This window comes from Hyaena hyaena, unplaced genomic scaffold, assembly GCF_003009895.1.
Source record: "Hyaena hyaena isolate Hyena2069 unplaced genomic scaffold, ASM300989v1 scaffold_827, whole genome shotgun sequence".
In the NCBI taxonomy this organism is placed as follows: Eukaryota; Metazoa; Chordata; class Mammalia; order Carnivora; family Hyaenidae; genus Hyaena; species Hyaena hyaena.
In genome coordinates this window covers 183042-209967 of record NW_024081458.1, presented here as the reverse complement: position 1 = coordinate 209967, position 26926 = coordinate 183042, and the positions used below count along the sequence as shown (strand labels likewise).

The window sequence follows — 26926 nt, the reverse complement described above, 5'->3', positions numbered from 1 at the left end:
GGATGTGTGGAGCAAAATGAATTCTAGCTCCCACTACTGGGGACAGGATATATAAATACGCTACCAACCGTGGTCAGTGAGTTCAGGGACTTGTGTGAGCTGCATGTAGAGTGAAGACATCAGTTCCTACCGTGCAAGATAGCAAATGCCAGCGAAAAGGACAACTTACTTGTCTCCCTAATTTTTACAGTCATATGGAAGCCCTATTCCTACTGTCTTGACATGTTCCCTAGAGCTTGTATATAAGGTTTTCCTTAATAGCAGCTTGCTGGCATGTTTAGGAAGTTTCCTGGAGACTTTGCCTAGGCTGGTGGTTTATAACCCAGGACCATTTTGCTTATCAAAGGACATTTGGCAATGCCTGAATAAGATATTTTTGCTGTTCACAGCTGGGTGAGGGAGGTGCAAGTAGCATCTGGTGGATAAAGCCCAGGGTTGCTGCTAAACACCCTACAATACACAGGACAGCTCCCATAACAATTATCTGGCCCAGAATGTCACTAGTGCCAAGACTGAGAACTTTGTCTAGAGATATATCCACTGGAGTTTGAACTTCCACTTGGGTTTTGTGTCTGGGTATACCACGCCTTAGAAACAGCTCTATGTAAATTGATATTATATGTGTTGGGGGAGCTTATAACAACAACAAAAACACCTTTATTCTACAAATAAAAGCCAAAAAGCGTTTAAACAAAATAAAAGTCAAGAGACAACTAATAATGGTGGTGAGGGAGGAAGAAAATCCTACAGAAGGTTCAAGTTAAGGGGGATTCCTTTAGTGGAATTCTAAACAGGAGCTTTAGGGAAAAAGTAAGAGGGCAAGCACTGTGTCTCATTCAGTTCTGCAGACCCTGAACTATAGCGTCTTTGACAAAGACTGGACTCGACACATATTGACATGACATGAATGAAAGACGTTAACCCCTCCTCTTTTTAAGGATTTTTACGGATGACGATTCTATGGTAGTTTTCTTTCTCTTCTAAACTGGCAATGGTCAATTACATTGCCAGTTAACAAATTCTATCTTATTAACAAGTTCTATCTTATTAATTGGAACACTCTGAACATAGTTTAAATCCATAAAAAACAAGATATAGCTCATTATTGCATTCAGAAAACATATTTTATTTATATTTATCCTGATTCTTCCCCTGTCAGAGATAAAAAAAAAAAAACAATTGGTCAGTCTAATTATTTTTAACCAGAGAACAGTTACACATTCTTTAGTGTTTAATCAAACTAACAATCTCCTTCCTTTTAATTTTTGTTCTCCATCTTAAATTGAATAATTGTGTTTGTTGGAGACGTCTCTAATCTTTGAAAAATCATTTTTAAATTCAGACTAATGAGAAACAGGACTTTTAAAACCATATTCAATGACTATTTTTTCTACATTTCTCTGGGCCTGGTTTTGTGCTAGACACTTTCATTTTTTTTTTTTTTTTTTTCTCATTGAGGTAGGTAAGTTTGGTGATGTTTTACACATAAAGCACCTAATTTAGTTTCAGGAAATAAAACCAGTTCATACAGATTACAAATGCGAGAAGAAAGATTCAAAGTCAGATTTTCTGATTCCAGTGCTAGGAGTCATATGATCAATAATACTATTAGAACATTAAAATTACTTTCCTGCTTTTTGCACATCAGAGTAATAGTAATTCTATGTCATTATTTGATTGTTAATAATAGAACAACATCAATGACTCAGCTGAGGACTGGAAATTAGATTTCAAAGCCTAAAAGCAGAAGTTGCCCAATCATCATATTGAATGGTGCCACATCTAATGCTTCCAAGGTTCTAACGTTATTCATAAAATTAAGAGCTTAATTACTGTACCTTTATTTTCAAACAGATAATATTGTCTTAATTATCTATGGGTGTGTAACAAATTACCCCAAACCTTAGTTAGGACAACATTTATTATCTCATAGTTCCTGAGGATGCCTCTGGCTTACAGTCTTCCATAAGGTCACAAGGTATAATTTGGGGCTGCAGCCTAACTTGAAAGATGAGCGGTGAGATTTGTTTTCACACTTATCCATGTGGTTATTGATAGAATTCCGGTCCTCATGGTTTGTTTGGCTGAAGGTTTCATTTCCTTGTTGGTAAGAGACGTTCTTCCTTGCCACTTGGTCTAACTCTCCATAGGAAAGCTTATATCATGGTAGCTGGTTTCTAGCAACACAAGTGAGGGAACTACAGCAGGTAAGGAAGAAAGAAGTCACAGTCTCTTGGTATAATCTAACTATAAAATTCACATCTCATCACTATATTATATTCATTAGAAGTTAGTCACTAGGTCCAATGTACACTCAAGAGAAGCAGATTGGTTCAGGGGTGTGAATACCATGAGTTGAAGATTATTAAGGGCCATCTTTATGATTACATACCATAAATATTTCACATATTTTGAATATGTGAAAGGACAGTTTTTCTATATTTCTTAAATAATTAAGTTCTCCACTTGTTCAACAGTATTCATAAGATAAAAATCATTCTTGTCTCACAAGGCTTTCTTTTTTTTTTTTTTTTAAATATTTTTTATTTATTTCTAGGAGAGAGAGAGATAGCGTGAGCAGGGGAGGGTCAGAGAGAGAGGGAGACACAGACTCTGAAACAGGCTCCAGGCTCTGAGCTGGCAGTCAGCACAGAGCCCGATGCGGGGCTCGAACCCACGAACCGCGAGATCATGACCTAAGCGAAAGTCGGACGCTTAACCGACTAAGCCACCCAGGCGCCCCTCACAAGGCTTTCAAAGCCATCAGACAATTAGCCACTCTGGTACCATGGATGGGGTACTGACTCCAGACTTGAGAAGATAGAGGGTAAGGGACTTTCCTTACTCCTGGTTTTATCTAAAGTGAGTCTTGAAGGAAAGATATGTATTAGCCAATGAGGAAGGGAATGAGGGAAATGATAGAGGAAAATTTTCCAAGCAGAAGGAAAATGATGTGCATACAAAGTTTTGGGAAAGAACATACCTTATTTAGGGCAATACTTTCTTAATCGATTATATCAAACATTTATACCCATAATCTTAGAGTTTGTGGTTATTCTGAATGTTTTTAATGAAGTACTATTAAACTGGTCAGAATAACTGTTAAATATCAAATTTATGATTATTCTATTTTATCAAAGTAGTTTTCTAATTTGATCCTATACAATGTATTGGACTGAAGAAGTCTAAATTTTTCCTGTCCACATGCACCAACCATATTGCCCTCATCCCTAATTTTGCTTCTGACTGAAGTAATATCCTAAGGCTGAGCCTGCAGAATACTAGGTGCAAAACAGATTTAACAATTATAAATGAATTTGGTCAAAAAAATAAATGTATGTGGTCAATCTGATTAACCCACTATAATAACTAAACTGCAAGGGTCACCTGGGTGGCTCAGTCAGTTAAGCATCCGACTTCAGCTCAGGTCATGATCTCATGTTTGTGAGCAGGCTCTGCACTGGTGGTGTAGAGCCTGCTTGGGATTCTTTCTTTCTCTCTCTCTCTCTCAAAATAAATAAATAAACTTTAAAAATTAGAGAAAAAGAATTAAACTGCAAATTAAAATATCTTCTTTTACTATGACACAAGCACACAAAATAGTAATGGAGAAGAGATTAGATTATTTTGACCCTCTTACTTCATTTTAGGTATCAGGTCTACTGGCCAATGATTAATATTAACATACTTCATGTAAGTAATATCAAGTACCCTGATAAGCAGCATAAAAACTTCTTCAGTTAGTGTCTTAGGAGGATGACTATTATATAATCTCCCTGTGCAAACAATAAACCGATGTATTGTTTTTCAGGAAGGATGTTAGAACAAATGACTACATACAACTTAGGATAGGGATCTGGTTGCTATGAAGCAGTACATACACATTAAATTGAATTTTTAAATTTTTATAATTTTGATTAGGTAGAATTTTGAACATTTGAACCCTAAACCCACAACCAGTCTTGTCCCACTTACACCACTAACTAACCTCCTCCCAAATTATTTTTGAAGTTTATTCCAGACATCATATCCTTTTGTCTAAGAATATTTCAGCATATACCTTTAAAAGAGAAGTAGATGCTGATTCTAAATAAAACCATAATAATACTTTTCTTCTTAGAAAAACTCAGTAATTTCTTAGTATTATTAAATAATTAGTCTTTATTGTTAATTTTACTGTCTTTTTATAGTGAGATAGATAGATAGATGGATAGAGAATGAGTAGTTCTCCACTAGAATGATTTTGGCCTGCAGGGGATATTTGGAAATGTCTGGAGACATTTTTGCTTATAATAGAAGGGGGAGGCCTATAGTACTGGCATCTGGGGCATAGAAGCCAGCCAGATGTGGTGCTAACTACACAGAACAGCCCTCCATGACAAACAATTCTCTATTTCAAAGTCTCAATAGTGCCATTTGGAGAACATAGATGGGGAGATGAATAGATAGGTAGGTAGACAGATGTGAATAGCAATTACAACAGGCAACAGTGGATAAAGGGGAGAGATGCAAAATATCCATGCTATCAGGTCATTTCAGTAACCACACAAAAGGCAAAAATAGATCTAAAGTTGAAATGATGATTCAGAGTGTGTAATTATTCCAGTCAAAGTATCCCATGAACCAGAGGACATTTCACGTTTTTTTTTTTTTTTTTTTTTTTTTTAAGAATTGAGAATAGTAATATTAATGGAACATATGTTGCAGGTGTGGATAAAGAAGTTCAGGAAAGTGTTATGTTTCTTATGTGTGCAGCAGAGTCAAAGGAAGCAATGAACAAAATGCATAGGAAATACAGGTAGAACATGTATTAGGCAGCTAATGGAAAACCCAAGAAAAATTATTTTGGATTTGCTAAACAATAATCTGTCAGGAAAGGCTTTTTTTTTTTTTCATGCAAAATGCTGCTATGAATTTTCACGATTGTGACATATTTTTAAGATGAAAATTGATAGTAGTTATTTAATGCAGAAAGAGCTATGCTCATTACTCTCCACATAGAACCCCTGGCAATAATTTACCTAGCAGAGCAGCAGTTCATGCAGATCAAAGCTGCATTATTTAAGTGTGTCCAGGGGGCAGATTTTAGCTCCATATGCCTTATACTTTAAAGGAAAAAAAATATATATCGGTTTGCTTCTTGAGAAACAAAGTACGTTTAATAGGTGCTTCTTGCAAGTCCAGCAAAACTCACCCGAACTCCTTCCTATTATCTGGGAAGAACCGCTCCCTACCCTAAATACGCTAAAATCTGAGGGGAGTACAAAACAATTGTGGGAATGTAAATCTCTTCAAATGAACAGCAGGGTATTTTCATTTAAATTAAACCCGAATGTGAACTAGATTCAGGAAAGGAAATGGCAGAGAGAGAGATAGTCTGGAGTTGCTATAGAATGTGCCTGGCTGCTTTAGCTCCCAGACAACTGATGAAGCGCAACTCTGAAATTTCAGGCCATTTGTATACCAAGCTCCTCCTTTTCTGTAGTCTTCTCTTCTATTGGTAAAATTCTTTTGCAGGGTCATGTAGGGATCCCACCCCTTCTCTGTGTTTTCACTCTGAAGCTCTATACAACTTTACACCTGAATGAACGCCAAACCTCACTGGATATATAAAGGGAACCTTGAAGAGGAATTTCACAGTTACAGTGCAGAAGCAGAGGGAAAGGAATTAACCAGGCTCTCCAGCCAAGCAAATCCTCTCCTCACCATGCTTCCTCCTGCCATTCATTTCTATCTCATTCCCCTTGCATGCATCCTAATGAAAAGCTGTTTGGCTTTTAAAAATGATGCCACAGAAATCCTTTATTCACATGTGGTTAAACCTGTTCCAGCACACGCCAGCAGCAACAGCACGATGAATCAAGCCAGAAATGGAGGCAGGCATTTCAGTAACACTGGACTGGATCGGAACAGTAAGTGTGTTTCACTTGCATGGATTTTATTGTTGTTTTTTTCTTTTTTGGTAGCATTAGCTCACATTCCTATAGAATCGTTTCATTGCTAACTAACCTGAACCATGTATATTTTGCTAAACAATCTGGGAGTAATCTACTGCATGTGTAGATTGGCATCCTTCCCTACAAAGTTAATGTAACTAAAACAGTGATTTGATAATGCAGGCGGGGACTTAAGTTCTATCAAACATCCAAAAGAGAAAATGTTTCTAGGAATTAAGCTGTTGCTTTTTAAAAAAATTATGCAAATTGCAAAATTTTTAAAAAGTGTTGTTCTAGATAGTGTACACTCAGGTTGTTTTCTGTGTATTTCAGGACATGTACAATTGTGGAAAAGTGCATAAATGTGACTAACCAAAGTATATATAGGAAATCATAAGCTTTCTGGGGTAAAAATGGCTCACATGGATTTCTAAAATATATCTAGTGAAATGGTTGAAAGTTTTAATGATGATGATCAGTCTAAAAGAGAGCTATAATTAAAAATATTGGAGAATTGTATTTTTCTGAGATAATTACTCATTAACCAAATCAAAATTGGGGTAATTGTGTATTTCTGTGAAAGACTGGGGAAACATTTATAGCCTTAGAGATTTAAAATAATAGCAGTACAATAATATTTTGTACAGGGAGTATTTGTTTTCTTTTCTGTTTGCTGAATTGACACACTAATCAAACATTGGTTAGGGGGATTCAAATTTCTTCTCCTAACTTCTGCTTCAGTCCTTTCCTTTAAGAAAAGTTCACATGCTAACAAACAGGTTTTAATAGAGACACAGAGAAACAGTGCACAGGAAATCTTACACAAATCTTTTGCTCCACCTCAATTCCATTCAACTGCAAAAAGTAGTTTTGACCTTTGAAAAGTCCAAGCAAATTGGACTATTAATGTCTTTCTAAGAAAACCGTAGTGTTTTCACTTTCTGGAAGATAGTTGCTTTTATGTACACAGGAGGTATCTGATCATTATTAGATTACTGAGCAGTGAGGTGGGTATTCATGGTCAATGAACTGTCACTGCAAAAACGCCAACTCTGTATATACACGGGGAACAAAAAGCTAGGCAGGTCAAATTCATCTCCGGCTCTTTCCAGGTGCATTCCTAAGGCAGATGCAGGAAGGTAAGCTGGGATCAGAATGAGACAGCAAAGTACACTGACCAGTCAACTAGTTTGCCCTTTCATTTTAATCCCAAGCTCTATGTGGGATGTATGTGTATCTACATAAATTGTTTTACAACTGCTGCATCCCTTCAGGCTATATCTCTTGCCACAGAAGTACTGAGGCCGAGATACAAAGTCCAACTCCTACTTCAAGATCTACTTCAAATTAACTTTCAGGATCCCACTTCAGTGCAAGATGACTTCACCGTTCCTTATCATTTTTGTCTTTTAAATTTCAGCAGTCTATCCTTATAAACATTTTTTTTTCCTGGCTAACAAACTTTGATTTCTTTTCAAGTTTGTTACACGCAATTTTCCTCAAGTTTGGAAAACAAAGCAATGGAAAGGAAAACTCGAACATTTCAAGATTAATTTTTGTTTTAATTACATAAGGCATGTCACAACGAATAGCCAATTAGAGAACATACTTACCAAATTCAAGTAACTAAACAAAAAGTTTGCTGTGACCAGTATTCAGGAAGCAAACACCATGATTCCTTCTGCAGTTGTAAATCAGACATGTTAGGTATTTTTCTGCCATAAAATTCATGGAAATGTAGCCAAGTTGTTATGGCAACCATACGTTCCTGATTTAGGGGCTTTTATATTCTTCAAATTTTGAGTTGCAGTGACATTTTGCATTTCAAACATTTTAATATTTGTTTTTAAAAGATAGCTTGGGAATTTATGTTTAAAATGTAGTTATTAAGGTGGATACGCAAAATGTCAGACTTTGTACACACATGCATGTATGATTTTCTGCAGCTGAATTTTATAATTGAAACAAAATATAGAGAGAGCATACACACTGTACACAATATTTAAATACTTTCCACGTTTTTCCAGTAGATTTTTTTTAAAAGCTTAATGAAAAGCACTTGCAGATATTAACTGATATGACCTGTGAGAAAAGGAACATTATATTCTTTTTTAGCTCACCAAAGAATGAGTACTTACACAAGTGTAAGAACTGTTTTAACCCTTACTGGGCAGTAAGACTAAAAACCAGTGGGATTTTCAAACACTTCAGTAAGTAATTAACTAATGTTATCCATGGAAACAGAAATCAGGCCTAGTTTATTTTACTTCAAAAATGTATAGCCGTATGAACTGATAGTTTTCACGGAAGTATCTCCACAACCATCCAGGCGGATTTTTGCGTTGTGAAAATGAAATAGGTGTTCACTTTCTATTTAACAATTTCCCATTACTTGGATACAGTTTTTGCCATTGCAGATTCCTTTATTGCTCTTGTTGCGTCGTCGTCGTCGTCGTCGTTGTCGTCATTGTTTTTGCAGTGTTCATTCGCTTCTTCTCTTTAATGCACATGCTTTTTTTTTTTTTTCTGTTTCCTGCAGCTCGAGTTCAAGTGGGTTGCCGGGAACTGCGTTCCACCAAATACATCTCTGACGGCCAATGCACCAGCATCAGCCCCCTGAAAGAGCTGGTGTGTGCCGGTGAGTGCTTACCTCTCCCGGTGCTGCCCAACTGGATAGGAGGAGGCTACGGTACCAAGTACTGGAGCAGGAGGAGCCCCCAGGAATGGAGGTGCGTCAATGACAAAACGCGCACCCAGAGAATCCAGCTGCAGTGCCAAGATGGCAGCACGCGCACCTACAAAATCACCGTGGTCACCGCCTGCAAGTGCAAGAGATACACTCGGCAGCACAATGAGTCCAGTCATAACTTTGAGAGCATGTCGCCTGCCAAGCCAGCGCAGCATCACAGAGAACGGAAAAGAGCCAGCAAATCCAGCAAGCAGAGCCTGAGTTAGAACTCAGACTCTCAAAACCAGACTGGCTAGTAACCATCTGCTTTACAGATCTGATCGCTCGGAAGACTCAAGCCTGCCATTGCTATTTTCTTACTTGAAAATATATGCTTTCTGCTTTGATCAAACCCACCAAGCTGTCCTAAGTATCAGGACCTTCTCTGGGAATAGCTTTTCCTTTTCAAGTTTTTCAAGATGTATGCATATCCTTGAGTGCAATTCGCATTTAGATTCCATGCGACCTGTAGGTTTAATTCCTTGTGGTTCTCGAAAGACTGGTGATAGCTTATACATCACTGAATCATGGCTTTTTAAAGCAGAAAAGGGCTTCTCGGTTATCTTCCACTCCCCACTCCATCCCTCACCCCACACCGTCCCCAACAAAACCCTTTCAAAATTAAAAAGTTACAAAAAAATTTGTTGCCATGAATCTTCACAGTAACACTTCAGAAAGGTGCTTTTTTTTGGTAATTTTCATGGAAAGTTTATCAGCCTTGAGTGATCTCCTTTGAAAGAGTGAAAGATACTGTGACATTTCACTTCAAAAATAAGCCCTGTAGCTTTTTACAGTCTCATTGTATGAAATTATACCCTGCATGCTGACCCTTGCTTACAATGGAATGCCAGAAATGCATGGCAGCAGCTAATAAGTAAAACTGATGAACTATTTATTTGTCAATGTTATTATTTAATGAGCTTTCACATGTGATTTTTTTCAAAATGTTAATTTTTTATGTTTTGAAGCTTTTCCATGTACCTAAATATTTTCCTATATGATTTGTGATTGATCTAGAAATATGAGAATACATGTTGTAGATATGTAAAATAAATATTTTAGTCCCCTTCTTACATGTATGTTTCACCATGAACTTTATCAATCATATGGATCTTTTTAAATCAATAAGATGCTTTCTAAAGCTGAAATATGTAATACGTTTTTGTTTAATCTGTGCAATCAGAAGGTGATTTAACCTTCAATACCATCAGTTTCTTTTAACAAAAATAAACACTGTTAAAAGTTATTGTCCTTGCCTTTAAAATGTATGAAAAAGTTGCATGTGTACCAAAATTAGAATTTATGTATCAGAGTATTTGATTTCTTTGACAAGACACATTCAAGTTTTGAAAAAAAAAGCTCTTCAGCAATAGAGGAGAGAAAGAAAAACTTCAGTAAAAGAATGATTTAAAAAGTTAGGTGGCAATCCAGCTATAGTAAATTGTAATGAAAATATCATATTTATATACGCCCAGGATGCCAAGTCTGCTGCCCATTATAATCACCTGGGGAGATAATATAAGACCCAATGTCCAGGCTGTCATCCAAGATACATCATACTTTCTGGGAGTAGAACTCAGATATCAGCAGATTTTAAGGCTTTCCAGGTGATTCCAACATGCAGCTAAGTTTGAGAAAGGAATTGTGAAAACATCACTATCATATGTTAGAGGAATTTTGAATACTACTTCATCCCACCCTACAGCCCTAAACAACAAATAAAACCAAACAAAAACAACAAAGAAAACAAAACCTAATTTTTCAGTGTTTTCAAGTCTGGTATGTTGTAATCTTAAGCAACGTAAGCCACAGTCTTGAACCAGATTGTACAATTATATAACTGATGTGCCAATTCAGTCAAATGACTGGTCCTATCTCTCCACATGAAAACCAAAGGGGCTTGGTTGTGTACTGATTGGTTCTTCTGTGTTTTCCCTTTTGGATTCTGAGCATGAAGGAGTCCTTGGTCCTCTTCTGTAGCAGGTTGTTCTCTTGTAATTGCAAGTTTAAAAGTCACATGCAGTTTACACATGACATCCTAAGGTAAATAAAGACATTTTGTCCCTTCTTGTGAGAGGTAGGAGAGTCTCAACATATATATGAAGACAAAAAATACCTCTAGGTTTTATAATAATGCTATTATCAGACAATGTAACAATTGACTTATCTTCCAGCTTTACTAACTAGATTTTAAACTATCTCCTATCATATTGATACTTGAGACATTTATAATAATTATATCATAGGTTGAATATACCAAAAATATATTGTTTCATATGTCTATTTCAGTTGTTTAACATTGCTCAATATGGGATATTTCACATATCAGACATTTTAGACACTTTAGCCATTTCTTCTGTCTCAACAAGAAGGCAACTTTAATAGCCTTAGAGTTAATCTTAAAAATTAGTGTGCTCGGCAAAGGAAACAATCCATAAAACTAGTAGGCAACCAATGGAATGGGAAAAGATAGTTGCAAATAATATATCAGATAAAGGGCTAGTATCCAAAATCTGTAGGGAAGTCACCAAACTCCACACCTGAAAAACAAATAATCCGGTGAAGAAATGGGCAGAAGACATGAACAGACACTTCTCCAAAGAGGACATCCAGATGGACAAGAGACACATGAAACGATGCTCAGCATCCCTCCTCATCAGGGAAATACAAATCAAAACCACACTGAGATACCACCTCATGCCGGTCAGAGTGGCTAAAATGAGCAAATCAGAGGACTCTAGATGCTGGCGAGGATGTGGAGAAATGGGCACCCTCCTACACTGTTGGTGGAAATGCAAACTGGTACAGCCCCTCTGGGAAACAGTGTGGAGGTTCCTCAAAAAATTAACCATAGAACTCCCCTATGACCCAGCAATAGCACTGCTAGGATTTTACCCAAGGGATACAATGTAGATGTAGAGGGGCACATGGACCTCAATGTTCATAGCAGCACTCTAAACAATAGCCAAATCATGTAAGGAGCCTAAGTGTCCATCAACGGACAAATGGATCAAGAGGAGGTAGTTTATCTATACAATGGAATACTACATGGTAATGGAAAGAATGAAATCTGGCCACGTGAAGCCACATGGATGGACCTTGAGGGTGTTATGCTGAGCGAAATAAATCAGCCAGAGAAGGACAAGTATCATATGTTTACACGTATAGGAGGATTAGGAGGAACTTAACGGAGGACCGTGGGGGAGAAGAAGGGGAAAAATAGTGGGGGAGAGGGAGGAAGGCAAACCATGAGAGACTCTTGAATGCTGAGAACAAACTGAGGGCTGATGGGGGTGGGGGGGAGGGGAAGGGGGTAATGGGCATGGAGGATGGCACTTGTTGAGATGAGCACTGGGTGTTATATGGAAACCAACTTGACAATAAACTATTTAAAAAAAAAAAAAGAAATTAGCGTGCTCCAAGATCTGAGGCATAGAAACGACTTGACCTGACAATGGCTTTTCATAATCAAGAAGACTCTATTGTTGCCTTTTTAAAAAGAAAATATTTATTTCCTTAGAGAGAGAGAGAGAGAATCTAGAGCAGTCTCCATGCTGAAAGCGCAGAGTCCAACACAGGGCTTAATCTCACAAACTGTGAGGTCATGACCTGAGCTGAAATCAAGAATTGGATGCTTTACCCACTGAAGCTTGTTGTTATCTTTTAATAAGAAAATGTTGAAACAAAAGTTTGGGTGATAATAAATGCTAAAATCATCACTGATTTGATTGCTAACGTGAATTAGTAAAGGAATGTACTAGGAAAAATAAAATGGAACAAAAAAAATTATAAATAAGACTTCCCTCATCTCTGCTAAGTCAAGAATTAGATTTCTCATGGTCACATTCAATTTACTGATCTGTTTCTGGCCATGTTACATTGATGATACATTTGTTGCATGGTATTTGACGTCAAATGAGAGGAAAAGGTCAGCAATCAATAAGAAAGGCCTAGGAAAAAATCAGGCTCCCAGAGAAGTGCAAATTAAAAGTCAACAGAAAGAGTAGCTGTATGGTTATTATTTAAAAATGCTAAAAAGCACTTGCATCTGAATTGCTGATTTTATTTCAGGTCTTTTTTTCTGATTAAACTCTGCGTAGTTGTCTTCTCACCTTAGTAACCATCATTTCAAAGTGGTGAATTGTGATAATTTCAGCAGACTCTGACCTCTAGTTCACATTCATAATATATATCCATAAAGGATTTGTTTATCAAATTTATTTTTACCACCTTGCATAAGGACTTTTTCAAAAGGCTTGACAGAAGATAGATATTAATATAGATATTTATACATACATTAAATATATATAGATAGATGTGTATATCAATAACAAAAATGAAGGAAAAGTTAATAGCACATATACAAGTAAATAATACAGATAGTGTGTAATACCCAAGTTAAACATGCACATAGAGCCTTTGGAAATACCTATGTGCAAAAAAAGTAATATTTTTACTACAAATTACTTTTATTTATTTATTTACATTAATTACAAATAATTGCTAATTGACAATACTCTACCAGCCATGTTTATTTTACTGTGTAGATTTTTTAAAGCAATGAAAAGTAAGTCACTTTACAAATGTTTTAAAATGTTTTTATTTATTTTTGAGAGAGAGAGAGAGAGTGCATGCATGAGACAGAGAACGGAGAAGGAGCAGAGAGAGAGGAAGACACAGCAACTCAAGCAGGCTCCAAGCTCTGAACTGTCCGTGCAGAGCCCAGCGCAGGGTTAGAACCCATGAATGGTGAGCTCACGACCTGAGCCAAAATCGGACACTTAACTGACTGAGCCACCCAAGTGTCCGGCTTTTTTTATTATTATTATTAAAAAGAAAGTATATTCCAGCTCAGTATCACATTAGTAAGGTTTTACTGGGAGGTCTTACTGTATCATTCATTCTATCTGCTACTAGAATTATTATTTTTTAATTACGTAATCTGATATATCTATTTAGCATGATATTTACTTTAGTATGTACTGAGTACAATGGTTAAACTAGGTAGTTATGGTGTAAAGAATAACATTTAGTCAAAGCAAAACCAGGAAACTTCCTAACACCTGAATAAAGTCTTTGAACATTTAGATTTAGTGTATGAAATACACTTATTTTTGCCATCATCATGAAGTTTAGGTATCAAAATCAAATTCATGGGGCACCTGGATGGCTCAGTTGGTTAAGTGTCCAACTTTGGCTCAGGTCATGATCAATGGTTTGTGGGTTCAGGTTCAATGTCGGGCCCTGTACTGACAGCCCAGAGCCTGGAGGCTGCTTTGGATTCTGTGTCTCCCTCTCTCTCTGCCCCTCCCCTGTTCACACTCTGTCCCTCTCAAAAATAATAAACATTAAAAAATTTTTTGAAAATAAAATTTATTATAGTTGGATTTAAAGCATCATTTGGATTCAATGTAACTCTTGAAAATGTTTTTTTAGCACTAAAGTGGCAACTCACTGCATACCTTAAATTTGGCATTTATATCCTTCCTATAGTCATACAGTTCTAATGGAAAGTGAAATGCATGGAAAATATTTGATGAAATCCTTGTAGACACTCAGAAAGAATTCAGAGGGAAAATGATTTAGGATACTCAGTGCTAGAGTGCATTCTCTTGTTAGGATGTTTCTTTCCCTTAAGTGTAGACAGGTGACTTCCATCTTGGTCTGATTGAAACCTATTAAAAGGCAACTCTGTGTTGAATTAAGTGAGTAGAGATCTGTTTTTTGTTCTTTGTTTTTTAATTTTTTAAATGTTTGTTTTTTTTTGAGAGAGAGAGCAAATGGGGGCAGAGACAGAGAGGCAGTTAGAATCCGAAGCAGGCTCCAGGCTCTGAGCTGTCAGCACAGAGCCCAGTGGGGGTTCAAACCCACAGACTGTGAGGTCATGGCTTGAGGTCAAGTCAGATGCTTAACTGACTGAGCCACCTAGGTATCCTGAGACTTGTGAACAAAGTAGACATTTGGTCACTACTGTTACATTCACAAAAGGAGACCTTCTAGAATAGATAGTGCAAAAGGAGTTCTCTTTGTCAGTATCATTTTCAATTCCATTGGTTTATCCACTCCTGACTCTTTACCTAACATTGCATTTGGTGCTGTTACCCGCATAGCTTGTAAATTGTCTCGAAGAGCTACAAGATGGCAAGTACTATAGAAATCCCAGTGGAAGGTGTTTTAGCTTCCAGGTTCAAGAATTGACTAAAATGAATGCCAAGCTGACTGTGTAATTGTTTCCAGTGCAAATTAGACTGAGTGATTGTTTACCCTCTATACTGGCAGACCTGCTTGCTCAAGGATTTGCTTTCTGTTACAAACGAAGAATAGAACAGTTTGGGAAATTTGTGAAGAAACCTAAATCTTTTCCTTTGAATTTTAGTAACTACACACTAAGAATTACCTTGTATTAGTGGTTTCATTTTTCTTAGCAGTGGGATTAGGCCCTTAATCTGAGACACAGTGCCTAAATTGAAAGACATTGTCACTGATACAAATACACTCAATCAAAATTCATTGTTATTAAGACTGATCAAGGGTTTGATAGGCTTAAAGATATTTATTTATTTTCTGTTAAAAATATAAATATCACTTTTTTCAGTAGGAATAAGTGCCTTTTTCTGGAAATTTGTTATTAAATTCACACAAATTTAAAACTCTTTTACATTGCAATCTTGGTGAATTTTCACACTATGATTATGTGAGTCCTCTTATTCATTGAGCTGTTAACTTAAATTTGGCATTGAAAGGCAGACTACAACACAGAACCCAGCAGTCTAGTAACCAGAACTTGTTAACAATCCATTGCCATCTTTCATTTGCCCTCTATGTTTACACAGTTGACCCTTGAGTTACATGGATTAGAAAGTGCGGGTCCAGTAACACATGGATTTTTTATGGTACAGTACTGTACATATATTTTCTATTATGACTTTCTTAACGTTTTCTTTTTTTCTCTCTAGCTTACTTTATTGTAAAAATACAGTATATAGTACATATAACATAAAACGTGTGTTAATTAACTGTTTTTTGTTATTAATAAGGCTTCTGGTCAACAGTAGGCTATCAGTAGTTAAATTTGGGGGGAGTCACAAGTTATACATGAATTTTTGACTGCAAGAGGTTGGTATTCCTAGGGGTTACTGGGTGGCTCAGTGGGTTAAGCATCTGACTTCAACTCAGGTCATGATTTCACAGTCCATGGGTTCAAGCCCCACATCAGGCTCTGTGCTGACAGCTTGGAGCCTCAAGCCTGCTTCAGATTCTGTGTCTCCCTCTCCATCTGCCCCTTCCTTGCTCACATTCTGTCTTTCTCTCTCTCAAAAATAAACGATAAAAAAAATTAAGAAAAAAAGAGATTGGTATCTTTAATCTCCATGTTGTTCAAGGGTTAATTGTGACTGATAATTTTTACTGACTGGAGCTTTCCATTTATTTGTTTCCCTTGTTTCCTCTCTTTCTCTCATACGTGGCTTGCTTATGTGTTATAAAATATTTTCTTTATGTCTTTTTGGTTCCTTAATTTTAGAGTAAAAAAATAACCAACTCTTTCTTGCTACATATCTTCTTGTGGAATCCAAAGGTAAAACTTGCCAGATGCATCTAATAATCAAATGAAGTTGCCATTTTGCTTGTTCAATATTATCTTTTCTAAGAATTGATTAATTTTGTCAAGTTTGTATATTAATAAAGAAGCATTTTACATTTAATCTGTGACTTAGTTTGACTTTCTTTTTTAAAAATTTTTAAGATTTATTTTATTTTTGAGAGAGAGAGAGACAGACAGAGAGACAGAAAGTGACTGGGGGAGGGGCAGAGAGAGAGGGAAACACAGACTCTGAAGCAGGTTCCAGGCTACTAGCTGTCAGCACAAAGCCCAATATGGGGCTCAAACCCACAAACCATTGACATCATGACCTGAGCCGAAGTTGGACGCTTAACCAACTGAGCCACTCAGGCACCCCTTAGTTTGACATTCTTAAAAAGTAATAAACAACAAAATTTTCAATTTAACTTATCTGCAGCTTAAAAAAGTTTTTTTTACATTTATTTATTTTGAGAGAGACAGAGATAGCACGAGTTGGGGAGGGGCGGAGAGAGTGAGACACAGAGAATCCCAAGCAGGCTCTGCACTGTCAGTGTGAAGTCTGAAGTGAGGTTCGAACTCATGAGACTGTGAGATCATGATCTGAGCGGAAATCAAGAGTCAGACATTTAACCAACTGAGCCACCCAGGCACTCCTGCAGCTTTTTTATGTAGTCTTTTTATACGAGTGAATTCAAGACACGTAAACTTGCTTTGTTTCTCAGTTTTTATTTAAATTCCAGTTAGTTGACATACAGTGTAATATTAGTTTCAAGTGTACAATATAGTGATTCAATACTTCCATACAACACCTGGTGCTCATCACAATGAGTGCATACCTAAATTCCCTCACCTATTTAACCCAACCGCCCCACCCATCTCCCCTCTGGTAAACATCAGTTTGTTGTCTTTAGTTAGGAGTCTGTTTCTTAGTTTGCCTCTCTCTCCTTTTTTCCCTTTCCCCATATGTTTTGTTTCTTAAATTCCACATGAGTGAAATCATATGGTATTATTATAGTTCTCTGACTGACTTATTTTGCTTAGCATAATACTGTCAAGCTCCATCCATGTCATTGCAAATGGCAAGATTTCATTCTTTTTTTATGACTGCATAATACTCATTTTATACACACACACACACACACACACACACATATCATATCTTTTTTATCCATTGATTAGTTGATGAATGCTTGGGCTCTTTCCATAATTTGGCTATTGTAAATAATGCTGCTATAAACATTGTGGTGCCTGTATTCCCTTGAATGAATATTTTTATACTCTTTGGGTAAATATCTAGTAGTGATTTGCTGTATCATGAGTAGTTCTATTCTTAACTTTTTGAAGAACCTCCATACTGTTTTCCAGAGTGGCTGTACCATTTGGATTCTCACCAACAATGTAAGAGGGTTCCCCTTCCTTTCTTCACAACTTCACCAACACCTGTTGTTTCTTGTGTTGTTGATTTTAGCCATTCTGACAAGTGTGAGGTGATATCTCATTTTAGTTTTTATTTGCATTTACTTGATGATGAGTGATGTTGAAGATCTTTTCATATCTCTTGGCCATGTATAGTCTTCTTTGGAAAAATGTCTATTGATATCTTTCCATTTTTACTTAGATTATTTGTTTTTTGGGTGTGAGTTTTACAAGGTATTCTTTTCTTCTTCTTCTTCTTCTTCTTCTTCTTCTTCTTCTTCTTCTTCTTCTTCTTCTTCTTCTTCTTTTTTAAGTAGGCTTCATGCCCAACCTGAAGCTCAATGCAGAGTCTAATGCAGAGACAGATGCTGGGCTTCAACTCATGACCCTGAGATCAAGACCTGAGCTGAGATCAAGAGTCAGATATTCAACCAACTGAGCCTCTCAGGCACCTGTACCCATTCTTTCTATATATGGGTACTAATCTTTTATCAGATATGTCATTTGCAAATATTTTCTCCTATTGCATAGGTTGCCTTTTAATTTTGTTGATTGTTTGCTGTGCAGAAGCTTTTTATTTTGATGTAGTCCCAAGAGTTTATTTTTGTTTCCCTTACCTTACCTCAAGAGACATATCTAGAAAGAAATTCCTATGGTGGACGTCAAAGAGATTACTGCCTGTGTTCTATTGTAGGATTTTTATGGTTTCAGGTTTCACATTTAAGTCTTTCATCCATTTTGAATTTATTTTTGTGTATCACTTAAGAAAGTGGTCCAGTTTTATTCTTTTGCATGTCGCTATCCAGTTTTCTCAACACAATTTGTGGAAGAGTCTGTCCTTTCCCCCATTGGATATCCCTGCTTCCTTTGTCAAAGATTAATGAAGTTGGGAATTGTGATGCCTTCACCTTTGCTTTTCTTTTTCAGGTTTTCTTTGGCTATTTGGGTTCTTTTTGGTTCCATATACTTTTCAGGATTGTTTTTTCTAACTCTGTGAAAAATGCTGGTATGTGAACTTGTAAACAGATGATCTGGGATATAATTTAAACTATGCTGCTACTAATCAGTAGGGTGAAATTATACTTGTGTCTTAATATTCCTAAGGCTCAATTACTTTATCTATAGAACAAGGGAGGTGACCAGATAGTGTCTAATGTGGCTTTTAGCCTGAAGTATTCACATTCTGTTATCCCAAACAATTAGGACATATTTCCAACCACACTGTCACCCACAATAGCAGAACTGACTAATGGTACTTTCTGGTTCTGATGATGTTTCCAGTTCACTCCATTGTGAAGTTTCAGAATAAAATTTTGGTCAGACTTGTTATGGAATTGATATCCCTCATCATAATCAATACCTTGTTAAGGTAGGCAATATAAAACAAAATTGGAGACCCAGTTCTAGGAGGGCTGAGACTATAGTCTCTGTTATTGGACATTTCTCACATTTTGTTCAAACTTGAGCGAACACTGGGAACATGTTAACGACCAGGGAGAAGATGAAGCAACTTAGCACAACAGATACTAGAAATTTTCTTTTTATAAAATACTACTGCTACTCTATTGCCTACTCATTTCTAGAAAAATAATAAGAGAAAGAAGCTATAACCTAGTACAGAGAATTATTGTAAAATGATAATGTTATGTTTTTGTTGACAGTTTTCATTTCAAAACCTTAAATATAAATACATATTGTTATGTAAGTGGTCAAAATATTTTGCGATATTTGGAATTCATTCATTAATCTATTCATTTGTTTAGTATTTGTTGAAAATCTTGTCTGTGTCGATTAGGTTCTAAGAACATATTGGTGAACGAATGGCAATCCAATTAGGAAGATAAAAAATGTCCTCCTGCAAAATGCAAAAGTAATTACATATAACCTCGTTTTTGAGCAAGATTCATAGGGCATCTTTGTTATGATCCATTATCTAAATTGCACTATCTGGACTTAGAATGGGAAGAATATATTTAAAAAGAGAACACTAACATTGTCATAAAAATTTGAGGTAGACTATAGGAAGCAACAAGAGTTGCTGGAAAAAAAGATTCTTTTTCTTATGATTGTTAGGTCTGTCAAATTGAGCTGAAGCCTTTATTTTCAAGCAGACATAATCTTAGCACTAACTTCTTGAAAAGAACCTAACTTTTTGTATAAAGTTGTTATAAATTTTATATGATTTTTCTCTTTAAATATTTAGATATTCTTATAAATTTCTTTTTCTAGACCACCTTTTTCTGAACACTATTAAACATAAAAATTTCTGTGTCCTAAAGCTTTCATAGCTTTCATATATTAAGTGGAACCATTTTACTTTGCTGATAATAGCATGAGGAAAGGCAATAGCTACAGACAATTTCAGCAAACAAAATATCTATTTATTTATTAATTTTTTTAATGCTTATTTATTTCTGAGAGAAAGAGAGAGAGAGAGAACACAAGTTGAGGAGCAGCAGAGAAAAAGGGAGACACAGATCCGAAGTGGGCTCCAGGCTCTGAGCTGTCAGCAAGAGCCCAACGCAGGGCTTGAACTGAAGAGCCATGAGATCATGACCTGAGCCGTAATTGGACGCTTAACCAACTGAACCACCCAGGTGCCCCTGCAAACAAAATATTTATATATTTGTTCATCTAAGACACTAAATATTGCTTGTATTAAACATTTACATAGATGTTTTAAAATAATTGTACATTTTAGAAATAATGTCATAGCAATCAATTTGCTCAGAAGAGGAGTTGTGTGATGATCTGGCTGTCTGTGTATGGTAAATTCACAGCAAAGTAATCTCCCAAAATGTGGAGATCTTTATGGATTACAGCAGTAGGTCACAGTGATATCATGCAAACCATACTGATATCGCATAACTTAAGTTGGTTCTCAGTCATTAACATATGTTTGAGGGTAATAATTTTTAAAGACTTGAACTGCATTTGTGTAAATTTATATTCTATCTCCATTCCTCAATCTATATAATGGGAAAGAAAAGTGGACAGAATGCCTCTGGCAGATGTTGGAACTGGAAGAAGGCTCTTTTTTGATCATAGTGTTCTTTTGGAGTCAAGACAGTTATGATTCAGTAATATTAAACTGAAACAGGTGTGCTTTCTGGACATTCTGGGGTAAAATTTTTCTTTTGTGTTTTATTGTCTCTTTTATTACCAGTAGTCATGATAAGTATGTTCAATGGAAAGATGACCACAATACCAGAAGAGCTGTATGTTAGGTTGAAATGAGGAGCTGGAAAATGCTGATGACAGGGTGAAAAGGCTTGTAAGGGCACACAATCAACACCATAACATAGCTTTGGAATGAGTTCTGAAAAGCCACAGTCTCTCAGGACTGCTGCCCAAAAGAGGAACTTTCAGACACTGTTCAATTTCAAGGGCATCAGAAGCCCTACTGCTCTTCTTCCCTGGTGAAAACAACAAACAAACAAAACAAATATTAAAAGATAAAAATCCTCTCTCTAGCCCTGTTGTAACTGATACCCAGTGTCCTATATTAGATCATTTCCATTTTTTAACATTTTTGATCGCTCTCAAACAAACATCTCTGAAAGAGATAGTACATCAAGGGAAGGTTTACAAAGTCAGTGCCTACTAGAACCAGGAGCTTGGGGGTAAGACAAGGGAAAATGATGAGGATGAAAGAAAAAAGCCCTGCACTACGGAGTCCTCTGCCATACAGTAACAAAAATTCCACCCCAAGTCCAAATAGCTTGTGTGAATTGTCCTAATTTTTAAATATTAGCAGTAGACTTAAAAAATAAAACCCAACAACCCTGTACCTACTGAACTATGCATACCAGTCTACTTGTTGGGCTTAAGTTTTTAAAGCTGTTTAAAATTAGTTTAAACTGGTCTGTGGGCCATGTGTGGCTACTTAGAAGATCTCTCCCTTAGGAGTTAAGAGACCTTAATTCAAATCTCAAGTCTACCGTTTCTGAATGGCTTTAGAAAATTCCACTAAATTATAAACTTCTTGAGATCTGAGTTGACATCTCTGTATTAGTTAGCATTCCCCAAAGAAAACAGACAACACACTCAGAATAACTTAAGGAGGATTTATTTACAAGGAGAATAATTATAAAAGTCTGGGGGTGGGTGGGCATGTAAGAAAAGCACAAGGCATAGTGGAGGAGGGGCACAGGAGCACAGCAAAGCTGTCACGGCCTGAAATCCTAAGGAAAGAGAGAGGGGTGAGGTATGGGACTCTGGCAGGCAAGGGCACCCATGGAGAGGAACAGAGGGCTGTGGTTAATCTGTGGAGTCATTTAGAGGAACCTTCAAATCCAGGGAACCAAGAACATAATACCCTTGTCACTTTCCTTTCTCCTTCTTCGTTCTGATTGGTCCCATTCCAGGGCTGTCCGTTGGTAGTCCCCATCAGATGCCGTAGGATTGGGAGTGGTGGATGTAATCCGTATAGGTTAATCTTGGGGTAGGGTGAAGAGCAGAGGATGGATACAGAGAACAAAACCTAAGTTGTCTGGTACTGTCTCCTCTAGCAGACTTTTCTTTACAACATCTGGAACAGTGTATTACATTAAGTAGGCACTGTGTTGTTAGAGAATCTTTCTTTGTTTTTATTTTTAGTATTTATTTATTTTTCTTTCATAGCTTATTGTCAAGTTGGTTTCCTCTTTCTTTGTTTTTAATTCCTAGAATGTATATGCAGTAAAACCTTAGATTGTGAATAACTTGTTCTGTCAGTGTTCTGCAAGATGAGCAAACATATTTTAAAAATGTAACTTGATAAACAAGCAATGTTTCGCAATACAATAGTAGGTGACGCTCAATGTCACATGATCACAGCTGAGCCAATGGTTCTCTCTTGCGCTCTCTACAGGATCTGAGTGATCATCTCCCATGCTCAGATGCTCCGCCTCAGGCCCAGGTGACCACTGACAAACAGATGGACGTGCCTCTCGAGCAACAGGAGGCAGTTATGGAGATCTCCTCTGGAGAGGAGGAAGAGAAAAAGGCGGAGGAATTGCTCAGCTCAAATGAGGTTAGGGAGATGTGTAAAATGTGGGAAATGGTGCAAAATTTTGTAGAAAAGCACCACCCGAATACGGCAGTAGCAGTATGAGGAATGAATCTGTTTAAAGACAATGCAATGTCACATTTCCGTGAAATCCTCAAAAGGAGGAGGCAAAAGCAAGTGTTATTGGATAGGTTCCTTGTTAAAGTTGCACAAAAAGAAAAAGATTCCATTGAACCCATAGATAGCAGTGATTCAGTTAGTGACAGTGAAAGCCGTCCTATACAATAACTCTCCTCTACCTTGTCTCCCTCAAATCAGCCAAGAAGGTTTTCAGAGGTAAGTGCAGGTTAATTTGTATTTTTCTTTATATTTTGTGTTTTCTTTATTATTTTGTATCATATTACAGTATTATAATCATTTTTATATAAATATTTTGGGGTTGTGGAATGAATCATCTGACTTTCCATGATTTCTTATGGGGAAATTTGCTTTGATATACAAGTGCTTTGGATTACAAACATGTTTCCAGAATGAATTATGCTCTCAAGCCAAGGTTTTAATGTGCTAAGATGTTCTCCAAGGTCCCTTCCACCATTAGTCTTCCCCACTTCATTATTTTATGCTCGAGGCAAAGATCTGAAAGAGACTTTTGGGAGAAATTTTGAGTTTTAGATGACCTGCTTTAAGGTTAATTATCATGTGATTCAAGAAACCAGTGAGCATTTGGGGTGCCTGGGTGACTCAGTCAGTTAAGCGTCCAACGTCAACTCAGGTCATGATCTCACAGTTCGTGGGTTCAAGCCCCGCATCAGGCTCTGTGCTGACAGGTAGCTCAGAGCCTGGAGCCTGTCTTTGGATTCTGTGTCTCCCTCTCTCTTGCTCATGCTGTCTCTAGCTCTCTCTCAAAAATAAATTTAAAAATAATTAAAAAAAAAAAAAGAAGAAACCAGTCAACCTTTTAAAGCCAAAAAGCCAAAATCTGAGATAGTTTTTTGAGCAATATCTCATGTAGCACATGAAAAACTGGGTCATGTATACTGTAGACTCCTATAGCTTCTCAGAAATTTTCATATACTTACATTCTACGAATTGACTGGGGGGGGTAGGAGTTGGGTGTTTATTTTTTCTATTACTATTGTTACATATTTTAATAACAACCATGTCATTAGAACATGCAGGCATAAGTGAATGACTAAGTACAAATCAATTTCTATTTGTGAGGCCATTCAAGCTCTGAACTAGCCTATTCATTGGAAAAAGAAGGAATCATCTATTCCATAAACCCCTTAGAAATTAAATGTGAACAATTCACCAAATATGATAATGCTCACTAAAAGACATTATCTAGCATACAACTAAATACTTTGTTAGGATTTTTCCGCAACCTTAGAAAATAAAGCATTTGAATCAGGCAGCATTTAAGCTTGGTAGCCATCATGATCTATGGTGAGAAGGAAACTTAAGAACTAAAACCCTAAGGTTGAAGGTCTCTGGATTAAAAGAAGGCTGGCCACATTATTCCTGCATGATTTCAAAACATGTAACCCTTACCCATTCACTCTATACTCTCCAGCACTCATCAGTGCAACCCACGAACTACACAGCAGTTATAGAAGATTATCATCATGGTTCCATATGCAGCTGGCTTCTTCGTTTTTGGGACTGGGACGATCATATCACAGTTTCACAGAGTGGGACAGATCCAGGGAATGATGGCAGCAGAATGCCAAGACACTTTAAATACACATCAAAGCCAATTTTGAAACTTGGCTTAGGTGCGGAATGATGGGAAATGAAGCACTTGGCTTTCAGAATTTCAAAGACTCACTTTAAGAGGAAGCACTACATAGATAAAAGACAGGGAGAAAGAATGAACAGCTGTGCCAGGCTTGGCTTAGTGGTTACACTGCCGAGCACAGCTTTTAGATGTACAAAGGATAAGAAAGACTGCCAGCTTTGCAATTTCTTCTTCACCTACATCTGAATGCAGAGCAATAACATCTGTAAGTGGAATCGTTCCCTGTTCCTCTTCTCTCATTCCCTTACACTTGAAAGGCCATATGTTGGGCTTAATCCACTAATGATAATATTACTTGATCAGACAAAGGATCTAAAATGTTAGGATCCTAGGAATGGGAAGACAAGGAAAATATTAAATGTAGAATCCATTCAAACCACTTGTATTTTATGTGGCATACAGTTAGATAGTATTGAATAGTAGTCAAGACTACAAGTACTGGAGCTGTAATACCTGGGTATGAATCCTGGCCTTGTGCTTAATAGTTGACTGTTTGAGCAACATCTACCTCAATTTCCTCATCCATAAAATGCGGTAATTATATGTGCCTTAAATGAGTTCCTGAATGTAAGGGTTGACAGTGTTAGTGGTTACTGCTATTATTATTGTTATTGTTATGTTTCTTTGTTAAGACCAGCTGGCTGAGTGGGGGAGAATGGAGACTTGGGTAAGGGTGTCTTCTCCAATCTTGTGATCCAGAAAGTAGACTAGGATTAAGACAAGGAGAAACACAGGAAATGAGGAAGTGTTAACAAGGTGGGAAATGCAAGATGGAGGACAGAAATAATTTTGGAAGATATTCTGGAATGATCTTATTTATCTTATTTTTAATGTTTTTACTTTTTGAGAGAGAGAGAGAGAGAAAGAGAGAGAGAGAGCATGCGAGCAGGGGAGTGGCAGAGAGAGAGGGAGACAGAGGATCTGAAGCTAACAGCACAGAGCCTGATGCAGGGCTCATACCTACAAATTGTGAGATCGTGACCTAAGCCAAGGTCAGTCGCTTAGCCACCCAGGCGGCCCTGGACTGATCTTGTTTAATTTAAAATAAAATTGAAAGCTTTCACATCTTTCAAGGAAGGATTTCTTTCTCTGTCTCTTTTTTTTTTTTTTTTTTTTTTACAGTTAATGCCTTTATCCATTGGCTTTTGAATCATCCTAAGTTTGCTTTTCTTGGCTATGTTGTCATTTCCCATTTATTTCATGTATTTTGTGACACAAAAATCGATGTAGGAAACATTTTCATGCATTTATGTTCCTTATGCCCCTATACTTAATCCTGAAAACTATTGTTATTTGTTTACTTTACCAATAGGTCACCAAGGGCTCACACTTTCTCATTCATTTCTTCAACAACATAAAGAGTAGTTTCTCACTTCATTTCTGCTTTTTCAAAATCCCAATGCAATGTGTCAATCCAATTTTAAGTGTTCAGATTATTGCTTTATTCTGTTTCTTTTTATAATGTAACTGATGGCTAATAACTCTATAAAGTCATTCTCTGAATTTTTCGGCATGTTTTCCACAAGAAAACTATGAGTACCTTTTTCCAATACACACTTACTTATTTACTTACAAATTACATAACCATATAAATGTTTTATATAAATTATGAAATAAATTTAAAAAATAGGAATAGAATAAAATGAATTAAAATGAATACAAATTATTTTTCCTATATTTTAATGGATCATTAAAGCTTAATAACAATAACAATAATTAATAATGCAAAATAAGAATAACAATACATACACTTGAGTATATTCTATGAAAAAAGTAAATGTCATAATTTTGGAAAACTTGTGCAAGGTTTTATAGTTTATTTAAGCTATACTTCTAAGTATTTCTTGGGTATTTCTCAGTCTTCTATTATAACCCCCTTAAAATGCTCTATCCTATCCATAATTATGCCTTACAAATAAATTGTAGTCTTCTTTGACAATCTGATGAGCCTTTCCCTTATTTACTAATTTCTGTGTCATACATATTTTCTTCTATATGCCAAGATGATTTTATGAGGAGAAATCCAGAAGACAATGACATAAACAGAAGTAAAACATTTAAAAACATTCTAAAAAAGTAATGGCAAAATTCCAGGTTAATGTGCTGCTATATCTGGAAGCATATCTTATCCTTGGCCTCACAAGAAGATATTTAGAAGGTATCAATAGAGGCTTTGTTACTAAAGATTCTTTCAACATTAGTTTACTGGCATAAAAAAAGCAAGGGAACTTTTTTATACTAGTATAGCCTTACTATACTTGGCCAATTTGTTTTATACCTTTTAGAAACATTACATTCCTAATTAATCCCTGCATTTAATATGGATGTTAACTCTCCACTGATGTCTTTTTTACATTAGAAGAGGAAAGAACACTACAAACATTAGAATTTCATTTCTATAGATGAAAAAGCTTCATTTTAAAAAATTATTCTATACTAGAAATAGGGTATGACGTGGTAATTTTGAAATAGTAGT

General features: G+C 36.4%; 1 protein-coding gene across 2 annotated transcripts in view; it reads left to right on the top strand.

The window, feature by feature from the left end:
* SOSTDC1 (sclerostin domain containing 1) overlaps positions 1 to 9304 on the top strand; it is a 60975-nt gene extending 51671 nt beyond the window's left edge. For both annotated transcript variants that reach the window (XM_039219687.1, XM_039219688.1), the window contains exons 3-4: positions 5518 to 5912; positions 8476 to 9304. In XM_039219687.1, the coding sequence (XP_039075618.1) occupies positions 5585 to 5912; positions 8476 to 8891 (744 nt within the window). In that variant the 5' untranslated portion in view covers positions 5518 to 5584 and the 3' untranslated portion in view covers positions 8892 to 9304. The remainder of the gene's footprint in view (positions 1 to 5517; positions 5913 to 8475) is intronic.
* Positions 9305 to 26926: the final 17622 nt, after the last annotated feature.